Source organism: Symphalangus syndactylus, chromosome 24, assembly GCF_028878055.3.
Source record: "Symphalangus syndactylus isolate Jambi chromosome 24, NHGRI_mSymSyn1-v2.1_pri, whole genome shotgun sequence".
Lineage (NCBI taxonomy): Eukaryota > Metazoa > Chordata > Mammalia > Primates > Hylobatidae > Symphalangus > Symphalangus syndactylus.
In genome coordinates, this window is record NC_072446.2 from 35,361,235 (window position 1) to 35,376,861 (window position 15,627).

At 46.1% G+C, this 15,627-nt stretch overlaps 1 protein-coding gene across 8 annotated transcripts in view; it reads right to left on the bottom strand.

Moving 5' to 3' along the window:
- RPN2 (ribophorin II) overlaps positions 1-15,627 on the bottom strand; it is a 64,277-nt gene that overhangs the window by 42,002 nt on the left and 6,648 nt on the right. For 5 of the 8 annotated variants that reach the window (XM_055265249.2, XM_055265253.1, XM_055265252.1 and 2 more), the window contains exons 3-4: positions 2,936-3,031; positions 2,200-2,375 (exon numbers count right to left, since the gene is read on the bottom strand). In XM_055265249.2, the coding sequence (XP_055121224.1) occupies positions 2,200-2,375; positions 2,936-3,031 (272 nt within the window). Of the gene's footprint in view, positions 1-918; positions 967-2,199; positions 2,376-2,935; positions 3,032-15,627 lie in introns of all 8 variants that reach the window. The other 3 variants (XM_055265247.1, XM_055265245.1, XM_055265250.1) reach the window with 2 other exon arrangements.

Here is a 15,627-nt window from a genome sequence, read left to right on the forward strand (position 1 = left end):
CTCTGCCCAGCCGCCCCGTCTGGGAAGCGAGGAGCGCCTCTGCGTGGCTGCCCCGTCTGGGAAGCGAGGAGCGCCTCTGCCCGGCCGCCCCTTCTGGGATGTGAGGAGCGCCTCTGCCCAGCTGCCCCGTCTGGGAAGTGAGGAGTGCCTCTGTCCGGCCACCCATCGTCTGGGATGTGAGGAGCGCCTCTGCCTGGCCACCCCGTCCGGGAAGTGAGGAGCCCCTCTGCCCGTCCGCCACCCCATCTAGGAAGTGAGAAGCGTCTCTGCCCGGCCACCCCGTCTGGGAAGTGAGGAGCACCTCTGCCTGGCCGCCCCGTCTGGGATATGGGGAGCGCCTCTGCCCGGCTGCCCCGTCTGGGAGGTCTACCACAGAGGCCAGAAGCAATGTGGGGGCTGCACGTGGTGGCTTACGCCTGTAGTCCCAGTACTCTGGGAGGCCGAGGCAGGTTGATCACTTGAGGCTAAGAGTTCGAGACCAGCCTGGCCAACATGGTGAAACATATGAAAAATACAACAGACAAACCAACCAACTAACCAAGCGACAACAAAACAGGTCTACCCTGGAGTCATACTCTAATTTTTTCTATTTTCCTCCCTTTCTGATCCTTTATCCCACTTTCTTTTTCTTCCTCTTCCTTCTCCTTTTTCTTTGTCAAATAGAGGATTGAGTTATTATCATTGATCCATACAAAGTCCCCCTCTCATTTATTTTCCTTAATTCCCACCCACCATTTCTATTCCCCATCTTCCCATGTGCAACCTTCCTAATATGTTTGATATACATCTTTTTGTTTGTATGTACTTTTAGAAAATGTTGTTTTGTGTGCAAAAATATATATATATATATTATTTAAAAAAAAAAAAAACCTGGGAAACAATCTCACTGTTTTGAAAGGGAGAACTGGTATCACCAACCTCTTGCTAAACAATGAACAGGATTCCAGAAAGGTACTCCACACCCTCCTTCAGGGTTTGCAATTAAATGGTGAACACAGATAAAATAACAAAAAAAATTATTGTTTTAAATGAGGAGTTTAAGTGTTTAAAAAAAAAAAATTACAACCGGCCTGGACAACACAGACAGGCCCCATCTCCACTAAAAACTAAAAAAACTAGCCGGGCAGCCGGCCACGGTGGCTCACGCCTGTAATCCCAACACTTTGGGAGGCCAAGGCAGGTGGATTGCTTGAGGTCAGGAGTTCAAGACCAGCCTGGCCAACATGGTGAAACCCTGTCTCTACTAAAAATACAAAAATCAGCCAGGTGTGGTGGCGTGCCTGTAATCCCAGCCACTGAAGACGCTGAGGCAGGAGAACTGCTTGAACCTGGGAGGCGGAGGTTGCAGTGAACTGAGATCGCATCACTATACTCTAGCCTGGGTAACAGAGTAAGACCACGTCTCAAAAAAAAAAAAAAAAAAAAAAATTAGTAGGCGTGGTAGTTTGCACCTGTAGTCCAGCTACTCGGGAGGCTGAGGTAGGAGGATCACTTGAGCCCAGAGTTCAAGGCTGCAGTGAGTTTGATCATACCATTGCACTTCAGCCTGGGTGACAGAGTGAGATCTTGTCTCTAAATAAATAAAAATTTAAAACTACATATATTATCACTTAAGAGCTTAGCAAAAAACACTCTGAAGTTACAATATTTCCATTTATAACAAATAGGAAAGGTGCTTCTCCTTCATCTAAGCCTTTTGCAGAGTAGTAGAGTCTGATTCCTAGAATACTCCACCCTCTGAGCAACCACCTCACCCACCAGATGCTGTCTTTCACAACTTCCAGGGATCCTGAGAGACCCCACTTTGCAGAGCCTTCACTGCCAACATGTCATCCTGCCCTAGCCAAGCCTCAACAAGACATGCACTTGGCTCCTTCTCAGTTATCTGCCCTTGCTCTAGCCCTCCAACCACACAAGGCAACTGGATCTCTAGGTGGTGGTATGCTCATGCTCTGGCTCAGCGCTTGCCTTCTGTCTGCGAGGCTTGCAGAAGACTGTGTCCATGTGAGCTCCACGAGGACACAGACCTTACCTGCCTTCATGCAATCATGTCTGCGGTGCCTTGCACAGCACCTGGCACACAGAAGTATTTACTGGAAGTACTTGCCCAGAAAGTATTTGCTGAACCCATGAATGAGCCCTCTTAGGATAGGGCCCGAGACAAATGAAGCCTGAGAAGTGTTCGAGATGACAACTCACGCCAGCACAGTCTCCTCTTTGCTGAGACGAGCAGTAAGGGCACTGAGTGCTTCTTGGGATGCCAAGGGAAGGCCAAAGCCACTTAGAGCTGCAACTGCATGGTAGATCTGGGTAACAGATGAGTCCTCACTGACAGCTGCCAGAAGCAGATCTTTGGTCTCATTTGAAATAGAGATCTAAGAAAGAATTGGCAGACACAGAGTTTTAGAACAGGTCTTGGCAATTTGCGGCAGGCATGGCAAAGACAGAATGCAGAGCAGCTGCCAAAGTCACCTCCGCCTCGCACATGCTCATCCCCCTCTAATCCCCAGACACCAGGATGAAATGTTTGCAAAACTTCGGTACAACACTCCCATCTGAAAAGATGCTGACAAGTTACCTTTCTATTTACACGGTTCTCCTATGTTCAATAAAATGACTTTCCAGAAACCTTGTGTGGGGGTACACTTTGAACATTTTTACATATTAACGGGAGATGGAAAGGAAAAAATCAAGACCTCCCAGAAGAAAAGCAAAAACTGTATAAAAAGGTTATTTAAAACCCTTGAAAAGTAAAAACTTAGGAGAAACATAAACTATACTTTCTTAAGGAAAAAAAAAAAAAATCACAGGAATGGAATTCCCACCCACAATAATGGACTCTCATAGTTAAAAAAAGGATTTTTGACATGACCCCTCCCCTTTAAAAATGCACTTTAAATAGTTAGTCATTGTCAGCGTAGGAACCCGGACTCACCTCACATCCTGAGAGGGCCTGGCTGGCCTGGGCGGCGTAGAAGAGAGAATCCACATTGTTGGGATCAAGGTTAGATCTGATGTAGGTACATGCTTTCTACACGGGGGGGAAAAGTCAATGTTAAGTGGTGACACACGCAGTGAACCAGGAAAAGCAAAGGCGTTTTTAGATAACATTCTAAGCCATTATAGATGGCTTAAAGAATGAGCTACATGAATTTAGTTAAGTAGTTACTTTCCATAGGACACAGTATTACCCAAAATTGCCCACTTTGTACAAAGAGCAATAAGCAAAGCGCTTGAGTCCTTCTGAACCTTAGAAAGGAATGAAGGAAACCACTTCCCGGATCACCTGTCTGGCCATGGCCTGTGCTGAGTATTTAGGAAGCTCTTCATTTTAACAACATAAACGATCCTTTGGTAGAGATTATCACTATCCCCAATTACCTGAAAAAGAAACGGTCCTGGACCTTGAAATTGGCAAGTAATCTGATGAAGGTGACGAAGCTACCAAGTGGCAGAGTCTCTTCTGATTCCAACTGTACTGGCATCTCCACTTAGATGTCACCAAGGCCAAGTCAGGCTCAACAAATCTAAAATGAGCTTAATGCTGGGTGCAGCGGCTCACATCTGTAATCCCAGGCCTTTGGGAGGCTGAGGCAGGAGGACTGCTTGAGCTCAGGAGTTGAGACCAGCCTGGGTAACATGGTAAGACCCCATCTCCACAAAAAATTAAAAAATTAGCAGAGCAGGTGGTGCATGCCTGTGGTCCCAGCTACCTGGGAGGCTGAGGTAGGAGGACTGCTTAAAGTTGAGGCTGCAGTGAGCCATGTTCACGCCACTACACTCCAGCCTGGGAGACAGAGGGAGACCCAGTCCCCGAAAAAATAAAAAAATAAAATAAAATGAGCTTAAAACCTTCTATTTCTTCACCAGGACTTCCCAGCTCATGCACAGGTAACACCACGCATCCAGCAACCCAAACCAGAAACCTGGGAACCATCCTTGACTTTTCCCTACCCCTCCAAGCCTATCAAGTCTACCTCTTTTTCATTTCTCAGGCCCAGTCCTGCCTCTGGTTTCTGTCACTGCCTTACAGCAGGCCCTTGCCATTTCTCACCTAGATTGTCCCAGTCATCTCCTAAGTGGTCTTAAGCCATGCAATCCATTCTGCACACTGCTTCAAGACTGATCTTCACAAAATACAAGTATAACCGTGTTGCTTTACCTTTAAAACCCTTCAGTGGTTCCCTATTTTTCTCAGACAAGATCCAACTTCTGACACAGCATGAAATGCCCTCAAGACTGACCCTCCCTCTCCATGCTGCCTTCATCACCATAGCCCTAACTCCGAATCCAAAATCTTACCCTCCAGCCTGCTGCAGCTACACCACGCTCTCGCCATTTGACATGTTTGACCCTGCTACCCACCCTGCCGGGAGCACCTTTTCCTTGTCCTTCCTGCCTGCCAAACCAGGTCTTATCTTCAACTCTGCTCAGATGTTCACCTCTTCCTGACAGTCCTCCCAGGAGAGGCCAGGTATCCACCCTCTCAAGTGTTCCTCCAAAGCACGTACCACACCGCACTTACTAGTTCCCCCAATGACTGGTGGCCCAAGATCAGGGACTTTGCCGAATGCCCATCACAATGACTGGCACAGAGGAAGCACATCACAAAATCCCCAAGCCCCCGCTACTGCAACTCTCCTCGACTCCAAGAAACAGTATCAAATCATTAGACTGCCAATATTTTGGCTGAAGTAATATAAAATTCAGCTATTCAAAAAGATGTGGTAATAATAAGTTAAAAATGGGTGCTGGCTGGGCACAGTGGCTCACGTCTGTAATCCTAACACTTTATGAAGGTGAGGCTGGAGAATCGTTTGAGGCTGCAGTGAGCTGTGATTACACCACTGCAGTCTGGCATGGGTGGCAGGGCAACATCCTGTCTCAAAAAAAAGAAAAAGGCTGGGCGTGGTGGCTCATGCCTGTAATCCCAGCACTTTGGGAGGCCGAGGCGAGCAGATCACGAGGTCAGGAGATCAAGACCATCCTGGCTAACACGGTGAAACCCCATCTCTACTAAAAACACAAAAACAAAATTAGCTGGGCGTGGTGATGGGCACCTGTAGTCCCAGCTACTCAGGAGGCTGAGGCGGGAGCATGGCATGAACCTGGGAGGCAGAGCTTGCAGTGAGCCAAGATCACGCCACTGCACTCCAGCCTGGGCGACAGAGCGAGACTCCGTCTCAAAAAAAAAAAAAAAGTAGGGGGGAGGTGGGACTGGGCGCAGTGGCGCTCACCTGTATTTCCAGCTACTCAGGAGGCTGAGGCAGGAGAATCCCTTGAACCCAGGAGGCAGAGGTTGCAGTGAGCTGAGATCATGCCACTGCACTCCAGCCTGGACGACAGAGTGAGACTCCTCTCCCGCCAAAAAAAAAAAGTACGGGGTGCTCCTGGAGAGTAGGACAGGGTGGAGGGCAGGGGCAGCACGCTGCCTTTCACTAACAGCTATTTTGTATTGTCCAATGTTTTATTGTGTGTACATGCTACTCCAACCAAAACATTTTTTTAATTTTATGAATGAAATTTAAATAAGAGTCTCAAAACAAATGAGTTTCAACCAGAAGTTTTAAAGAAACCAGAGGCAGAAAGGAAACAAACAAAATACTTCACTTTGCAACAATTAGGGATCTGAAGAGAATAAGCAAAGCTACTCAAGGAGTCCAAGCAGGGGAATGCAAGGAAGCTGAAAAAGTGTGCTTTGTCGCCATCTGGTGCTTTAACAATGGAACGACAACACTGGAGACCCCAAAACAATGACTACGGTTACTTCTACCTCTATCATTACCTCTTTCTGAGCACTTAAAATGTGTCAAACGCTGTTCTAAGTGCTGTATGCGCATTTCTCATTTAATCCCCAATCTATCTCATGGATCAGGCACTCTTATTACCTTAAGTTTACAGGTAAGAAAACTGAGGTATTATAAAGGCAAAGTAACTTATCCAAAGTCACTCAGCTTTTAACTAGGGGAACTAGAATTCCCTGGCTCCAGAAGACCCTGGCTCTAGTGTCTGAGCTATAAAACCTCCACTTCTCAAGAGCCCACTAAAAACAATCTATTCTGGAGTAAAACAAGCATCATTCCTACACTTTGCAAAGACAAATCAAGGTAAACCGGTCCAGCGTTCAGTGGCTTCAAAGCCCAAGATGTTGACAGCAGAGTTTACACAGCAGCAGAAGCAGGGACACCTCCCAGAACATGCTCAGCCTGCTCAGTGAGCCCACCCAGTGCTGAGGCTTCAGCCAGCTGCTGTTGGGGGACTGGAAACTCTGAATCCAGCTGCCCTCCAACATTCTAGACTCGCCTTCCCAACTGAAGGCTGAAAACTGCCCCCTAAATGTCCACCCCCGATCTGCTTGCTTCCAACTTTCTGTGCTAATACTCCAATTAATCAAACACCCTCTTGAGCAAAGAACACCAGTGCTTTCTTCCATCACAGGTTTTCCCCTACAACTCCTGAACCTAATCAAATACGGAGTCCTATAGAAAAGACAACAAATCTCTCATCTGCCCTCCCCTCCCCTATTTCCTCCATAAACAGCTCCCCGCTACTCTGGCTGCCTCTCAGACTGTGCTTTGTCATCTCTTCAGACTTTGTTACTGTGATGTGCTGCCCAGGCACACACTGGCTGGGGCCCCATGCCAGACCCTTTCTAACCGGGCCCGCTTTTCCCCAGGTGCTTCTTACTGCACTTCCCCACCCACCTCTGCTCCACTTGCACAAGCACCTCACTGCCCCAAAGCACAACAAGCACTTGGAAGCCTCCAGGCTTTGTACACCCTGTCTCTCCATCTGGAAGCCTATTACCTCGTCAATTCAACTTCTCCTATAATGTATTAACAAAACTCAAGACTTATTTTAAAATACAACTTCCTGGCCGGGCGTGATGGCTCACGCCTGTGATCCCAGCACTTTGGGAGGCTGAGGCAGGTGGATCACCTGAGGTCAGGAGTTCGAGACCAGCCTGACCAACATGGTGAAACTCCATCTCTACTAAAAGTACAAAAATTAGCCAGGCGTGGGGGCAAGCACCTGTAGTCCCAGCTACTTGGGAGGCTGAGGCAGAAGAATCGCTTGAACCTGGGAGGCGGAGGTTGCAGTGAGCCAAGATCAAACCACAGCACTCCAGCCTGGGTGACAAGAGCGAAACTTTCAAAAAACAGCAATAACAACAATTTCCCTCAACCCTTCTCTCCCCTCCAGTGCCACCTTCTCTCTTCCCACACAGCCACACTGCTCCAGTCTTCACGTCCTCACCTCCACTCCTTCCAATTTGGCTTCTGGCCCAGCAGGCCAGTGGCAACCTCCAAATTGTCGAAGCAGAGGACATTTTCCAGTGTTCACTCCTCAACAATGGACAGACCGATCACGTCCTCACTGGGAAACATGCGCACCCGTCGCCTTCTGGGATGCCACCGCACCCTCCTGTGTCTCCTACTTCTCTGGCAGCTCCTCCCTCAGTTTTGAGCTCTCCTGCTGTTTCTCAACTCCTAGGCCTGGCTCTCATCCCACCACCCCCTGCCTCCCTAGGCCATGCCATCCATGCCCATGGCTTCATCCCAAAATTCTATGCAGATAATTCTCAGACCCATACCTCCAGCCCAGACTTCTCTCAATAGCCACTTATATGACTCAAAGGTATTTCAAGCTCACCATGGTAAAGACCAAATTCGTGATCTTTCCCAGACAAACCTCATTGTCTTCCTGTGTTGCTATCTTATGGAATGGCCCAACTACCCATCCCTGCAGCAGAAGCAGAAAGTCCAGGCATTATCTTTTGTACCCCTCCTGCATTCAATCTTGCCCTGTAGCCCCCTGCTATAGTCTGTCTTCCAAAAAGCAAAAGAGAAATCTTTCCAAAATGCAAGTTGAATCACGATACTAGCTATTTAAAATCTATTGCTCATTTGAAACAGATCAGAACTCTTCCTATGTGGGCCAAGGACTGTGGCTTGGCCCCAACCTGCCTCACTCCTCTCCCTCCCTCCCACTCTTCCACACACCTCCTCCTTTCAATCACAAATGTAACCTGCTCTCTATCCTCCGCACAGGCTGTTCCCTCTGCCTGAAGTCCCTTCTCTCCTTCGTCTCACAGTTAACTCCTCCTCTCCCTTTAGAATTCAGATCAATCATATCTTCCTTCACTTCAGTGCCTACCACATGCCAGGTGCTGTTCTAGGAACTGGGGATACACAACAAATAAAATGGACAAAGTCCCTGCCCTTAAGGAGTAGAGTGAGATTAGGGTGATGCAGAGAGTTCTGAGTTTTGGGTTTGGGTTTTGCTGTGTTTTTGTTTGTTTTGAGACAGGGTCTTGCCCTCTCACACAGGCTGGAGTGCAGTGGCATGATTGTAGCTCACTGCAGCCTCCAACTCCTGGGCTCCAGCGATCCTCCGTCCTCAGCCTCCTGAGTAGTTGGGACTACAGGCACACACCACTACACCAGATAATTTTTTTTACTTTTTGTAGAGACAGGGTCTCATTTTGTTGCCCATGCTAGTTTCAGACTCCTGGCTTCAGGCAATCATCCCGCCTCAGCCTTCCAAAGTGCTACGATTGTAGGTGTGAGCCAACACACTCAGCCCACAATGAGATTTAAATTTGGAGATTTCCTCAGGAAAGCCTTTCCTGGCAAATCAAAGTCCCCTATTCTACCCCTATAAAATCCCCTATTTATAACAGCACGTATCTCCCCTTCATAAAACTTACCATTGTTACAAATATTCGTGCATGTATTTGATTACATGACTAATGCCTATCGCAGCTATTACACAACATATTCTTAAGAGTGCAGGGGCCCTCTCCCTCTTTATGGCTCAAGAGTAAATCCCCAGTGCCTAGTACTATACCTAGTGCATAGCAGAAACTCACTATATATTTGCTGAGTGACCAAATGAAGCCTGCAGCAGCCAGCACAGATGGCAGCACCCCCCGTGCAAGATTGTGGCTTTCTTGACAGACAGGGTGAGTGCCGGCTCCCTCTGCTGGACTCCCATGGTACTTTCCACAAACAGCCTGTCTGCCTCTTGGCACTCAGCACTATATTACGGTACTCTCAATGGATAATGAGCTCTCTTGTCTTCTCTGCACTTAGCACAATGTCTGGCACACAGCAGATGCTCCATAAATGATTACTGCCTGAAGGATTGCCTCATTCTCTGCTATCCCCAGGAATGAACTAGTGCCTGACCCACAAACAAATATACTTACTACTATATGCACTCATCATGTGCCAGGCACTATGCTAAGCACTTTACACTTATTATCTCATTTAATGCTCACAATACTTTATAATGGAGGCATTTTTTTTAAATAATTTGGTTTCTTTGAGACAGGGTCTTGCTTTGTTGCCCAGGCTGGAGTGCAGTGGTGCCATCACAGCTAACGGCAGCCTTAAACTCCTGGGCTCAAGTGATATCCCTGCCTTTCTGCCTCAGCCACCTAAGTAGCTAGGACTAGAGGTGCATGCCACCATGCCCAGCTAATTTTATTTTTTGCAGAAATCGGGGATGGGGGGACGGGTGCCTCACTATGTTGCCCAGGCTGGTCTCCAACTCCTGACCTCAAGTGATCCTCCCACCCCAGCCTCCCAAAGTGCTGGAATTACAGGCATAAGCCACTGTGCCCAGCATGTTTTTAACCTTGTAAAAAGCTAAATAATGATATCTGTAAAATCACCATTCTGACATGCTTATGTTTTATATAAATATAACCCAAATGAAAAATGCTCACTCTTTTTTTTGAGACAGAGTCTCAAAAAAAAAAAAAAAAAAGAGCTGGGACTACAGGCACCCACCACCATGCCCAGCTAATTTTTTTGTATTTTTAGTAGAGACAGGGTTTCACCATATTAGCCAGGATGGTCTTGATTGCCTGACCTCGTGATCCGCCCACCTCGGCATCCCCAAAGTACTGGGATTACGCATGTCAGCCACCGCGCCTGGCCTTTTTTTTTTTGAGATAGGGTCTCGCTCTGTCACCCAGGCTGGAGTGTAGCAGCACAATCTCGGCTCACTGCAAAACCTCTGCCTCTGGGTTCAAGCAATTCTCCTGCCTCGGCCTCCCTAGTAGCTGGGATTACAGGCATGCCCACCACACCTGGCTAACTTTTGTATTTTTAGTAAAGACAGGGTTTTGCCATGTTGGCCAGGCTGGTCTCGAACTCCTGACCTCAAGGGATCCACCAACCTCAGCCTCCCAAAGTGCTGAGATTACAGGCCTGAGACACCGCATCCAGCCGATGCTCACACTTTATAACACCTAAAATCAACTCTCATTCCACACTGCTGTCTCCAGTTTCTATTCTCATTAAACCCCATTTCTCTCAGTTTTGCTGCTAAAACCTCTTATGAGATAATAACCAAAATCTCTCCAAATATCGATCTGTGAGAATAAGCAACAGTGTATCTAGTGGAGCCCAGGGAGTTCTCTCTACTGAGCTGAAGGCAGCAACAGCTGAGCAGGACATGCACCACTACACGGAAGTGACAGTAATGACATAAATCTCTCAATGGATTTATGTAGTTTGCACATCTAATGAGGAAATTCAACAGCTCTGTTGAAACATGCATACAACTCCCTTTCTTCCATTACTTATAATGCACACACCACCTAATCAACACAGCACATTTCATAAGCAATTAGAACGGAATATGTGATTAACCCATTTATTTTCTGATTAGCAGGCACATTTAGAGAGCTCCCATTTTGATTGAGCTAAAGTTTACAGTTCAAATATTTGTTAGACACCCGTGTGTCAGATGTATGCTAAGCATTGAGGATGACAGTCTGAAAAAAAAATGTCAACCAATGTGTACCAACTGCTACTACTATTTATATATAGTCATACTACTCATAAGGGTAATACTATGTATTACCACATGCCATCAACGTGCTAACTACCCTGCACACATTACCTGTGAGCTGAGTATTATTATCTCCATCTTACCGATGACAGAACAACAATTTTGAAAGGTTAAGTAAGCTGCACAGGTGACTCAGGTGTGAAGTTTTGAAGTTAACACCTTGAAGGCAACCACTCTGACTTCAGCGTCTGTATTATAAACATAAAGCCACAGCCAGCCCAATCATGTAATTATCCCAAGTCACACTGCACGGCAGCTGTCCGGATGCCTCTCAATCTACATCTTCAGCCCTAACCAACATCCCGCAAACTTGTGATGATGGTAGAGAATAGCTTTGGGGGTATGTGTTCAACCTAAATCTCCTATAGAACTCCAAATCACGACACAGATCAAAAGACATGCTCTGGATGAAGTGGGAGCACCTCATTCCTCCGTGACCCCCTACACTGAATCCTGTGGTTCCACAAAAGTTTGAAAACCTTCAGGAGAAACTTTTCATCCTGCATTCAAATCCTGCCAGAGGTTAACATTACTATTCCAATGTTATCTCCTATACCTCACAATACAAAACCTCTAGTCAATTTGCTCTTTCTCTCTCCCCGGGGCCTCTAAAGACATCACCAAAATCCAGAGAAGTACGAAGCATCACTACAAAAGGCACTGCGAATACAGTGTCTGTGCCAGGCACTGTCTGAACTCACCTAAACAAAGTATAAATAGAAGCAAACCTTTTCAATGTAAGAATGATAATAGCTACCATTTCCTTTGAGGGGCATACTGTAATTTCACTTTCTTCTTACAATGATTCAGTGAGGTAGGCTTCATAATCCCCTTTTCAGAGAGGTGGAGCCAGAATTAAAAGCTTGGGTTAACTGACTCTGATGGGTATACTCTTACTTTTGAGCAGAACTAATTTTATCAGGAGGTACATTCACCTTTAGGGTTTATAAGAGTGTAATCATGAGGAAACGTCTGTTTCTTTAATAGCGTCACACACAGGAAGAAAACATTGGGCAGAAACGGAGAGCTGGTTGTCAGGAAAAAATTTGAGTAAGCTGGATCTCATATAGCTGGGATTAGCAAACTTTTTCTGTAAAGGACCAGTTGGTAAATACTTTAGGCTTTCTGGCCAGTCTAGTAACTATTTAACTCTACAGTTAAACTGAAAACCAGTTGTACCCAGCGTGTAAATGAATGGATGTTCACACACACACACACACACAGAGTTTGGCCCATTGGCAAAAATGAAACATTTTGAGCACCAAAAAGGATAACAATTGAAATGGGCTGAAAGATATCAATTGCTGAGAGGGGTGGCTCACGCCTATAATCCCAGCACTTTGGGAGGCCAAGGCGGGTGGATCACCTGAGATCAAGAGTTCAGGACCAGCCTGGCCAACATAGCAAAATCCCATCACTACCAAAAAATACAAAAATTAGCCAGGCTTGGTGGAGAATGCCAGTAGTCCCAGCTACTTGGGAGGCTGAGGCTGGAGGATCACTTGAACCTAGGAGGCGGAGGTTGCAGTGAGCTAAGACTACAAAACTGCACTCCAGCCTGGATGACAGTAAGACTCCATGTCAATCAAACAACAAAAAAAGACATCAGTTGGAGGCTGGGCACAGTGGTTCACGTCCATAATCCCAGCACTTTGGGAGGCAGAGGCGGGAGGATGGCTTGACCCGGGGAGTTTGAGACAAGCCTGGGCAACATGGCAACACCTTGTCTTTACAAATATTAAAAAAAAAAAAAAAATTAGCTAGGCATGGTGACAGGTGACTGTAGTCCCAGCTACTCGAGGGGCACAGGTGAAGGATCACCTGAGTCCGGAAGTTTGAGGCTGCAGTGAACCATGATCGCACCACTGCACTCCAACCTGGGCAACAGAGCGAGGCCTTGTCTCAGAAAAAAAAAAAAAGACACCAATTGGGACTATCAATTCTGCCCTTGACAGAATTATACATACTGAACTTCCCTTCCTACCATAAATAACTATAAAACTGTGTGAAATATATGAAATTGAGACACTGAACAACAGACAGCAAAGGCTGGGATCCTTGAAAGGTTAAAAAGCATGACAATGGGCCGGGCGCGGTGGCTCACACCTGTAATCCCAGCACTTTGGGAGGCCAAGACGGGCGGATCACAAGGTCAGGAGATTGAGACTATCCTGGCCAACATAGTGAAACCTTGTCTCTACTAAAATACAAAAAATTAGCTGAGTGTGGTGGCGTGCGCCTGTAGGAGGCTGAGGCAGGGGAACAGCTTGAACCCAGCAGGGAGAGGTTGCAGTGGGCCAAGATCGTGCCACTGCACTCCAGCTTGGCGACAGAGTAAGCCTTCACCTCAAAAACAAAAACAAACAAACAAAAAGTATGACAATGATAGCAGAAATGATGTGAGTTTAAATGGGAATACAGTTATAGGGCTCTTTTATTATTTGTGACACGGCAAAATAATAATTCAAGGTATACCGTGAGAAATTAAGGATGCATATTAAAATCTCTAAACAAAACTAGACAAACACTAAAAAAAATTAGATCTAAACAGTCAATAGAAGATATAAAACAGAATATTTAAAAATAATCAAGGGGCTGGGCGCAGTGGCTCACGCCTGTAATCCCAGCACTTTGGGAGGCCGAGGAGGGCAGATCACTTGAGGTCAGGAGTTCAAGACCAGCCTGGCCAACATGGTGAAACCCCATCTCTACCAAAAAATACAAAAAATTAGCCAGTCATGGTGGCGCATGCCTGTAGTCCCAGCTACTTAGGAGGCTGAGATGGGAGAATCGCTTGAACCCGGGAGGCAGAGGTCGCAGTGAGTGAAGATCACACCACTGCAGTCCAGCCTGGGCGACAAGCCTGAGACCCTGTCTCAAAAAAATAAAATAAAATAAAATATAAAAATAAAAGAAGACAGGAAAAGAGAGGGAAAAACAGATAAACCAATAGGAAACAAATAACAAGATGAGAGATGTAAACCCAACAATATAATTAAATGATTGATCTTAAACATAAAAAAAGAATTAAAATAAAAAAAATAAATGGAATAAACTCCCCAATCAAAAGGTAGAAATTATCAGACTGGATGAAAAAACAAATCCCTACTATATACTGTTTATGAGATAGATTAGTCTGACAACACCTTAATTTACAACTTTATCATCACTAAAAGTGAAATAACCAGATATTATGTATCTATTAATAGGAAGTCCACAGCACCACCTGTGAAATATTTTCACCAAGAAAACCAACCCTGAATATAATTTAGCCTCAAGAGCTAACTATCAGTTTACAGGGATGCAAAGGATAGGGAAATATGTTCAAAAGCATCATGAAGACACAATTAATCAAAGGCAGAATGTGGAAAATATTCCAGGACAAATGACCTGACTTACTCCACAAATAAATGGTATGGGGGGAAAAGAGGGAATGGGAACTATTATCAGTGAAAAGAGTCTTAAGAGATACCAGCAAAAAATGGAATGTGTAGACCTTCTTTAGATCCTGATTTAAGCCAACTAACTGTAAAAAACATTTTTGCAATAACTCAAGATAACTGAACATAGACTGAGAATTAAATGGCGTTAAAGAATTACTGTTGGTCAGGCACAATGGCTCATGCCTGTAATCCCAACACTTCGAGAGGCCATGGCAGGAGGACTGCTTGAGGTCAGTTCGTGACACCAGCCTAGGCAACATAGCGAGACCTCATCTCTACAAAATAAATAAATAAATAGAATAAGAGATACAAGTACAACAATATGTTTGATATTCGCTTGAAGACACTCCATCCAGCAAGCCAGGTGCAGTAGTGTGTGCCTAAAGTCCCTACAGATTTGGAGTTATTTCCATGCTAATACAAGAAATGGTAGGCAGAATTCTAAAGACATTCATACTCCTCCCCCTGGATTTCCACCCACTGATTATTCATTTAAACACAAATTTAGGAACTGTTATAAAGTGATTTTGCAGGTATAATTAAAGCCCCAAGTCAGTTGACCCTACAATTCAGAGATTATCCAGGTGGGCTGACCCAAACAGGTGAACCCTTTTTTTTTTTTTTTTTTGAGACGGAGTCTCGCTCTGTCGCCCAGGCTGGAGTGCAGTGGCGCGATCTCGGCTCACTGCAAGCTCCGCCTCCCCGGTTCACGCCATTCTCCTGCCTCAGCCTCTCCGAGTAGCTGGGACTACAGGCGCCCGCCACCACGCCCGGCTAATTTTTTGTATTTTTAGTAGAGACGGGGTTTCACCGTGGTCTCGATCTCCTGACCTCGTGATCCGCCTGCCTCGGCCTCCCAAAGTGCTGGGATTACAAGCGTGAGCCACCGCGCCCGGCCGAGGTGAACCCTTTAATAGCAGTTTTCTCTGGCTGGTGGCTGAAGAGGAAGTCAGAGAATTGAAGAGTAAGGACTCACCATGCCATTACTAGTTTAAAGGTGGAGTGGCCACGTGAGAAGAAATACCAACAGCCTTGAGGAACAGAGAGCAACTCCTAGCAGACAGCTAGCAAGGAAATGGAGACCTCAGGCCCACAACCACAAGAACTGGATTTTGCTGACAACATGACAACATGAATGAGCCTGGAGGCAGATTCTTCCCCAGTGCTTCCAGGAGGAGCCCAGTTTGGCCAATGCCTTCACTTTGACCTCAGGAGACACTAAGCAGAGGGCTCAGGCAAGCCTGTCTAGACTTCTGACCTGCAGGATTATCAGCTAACAGCTGGGTGCAGTGGGATGCACCCATAGTCCCAGGTACTC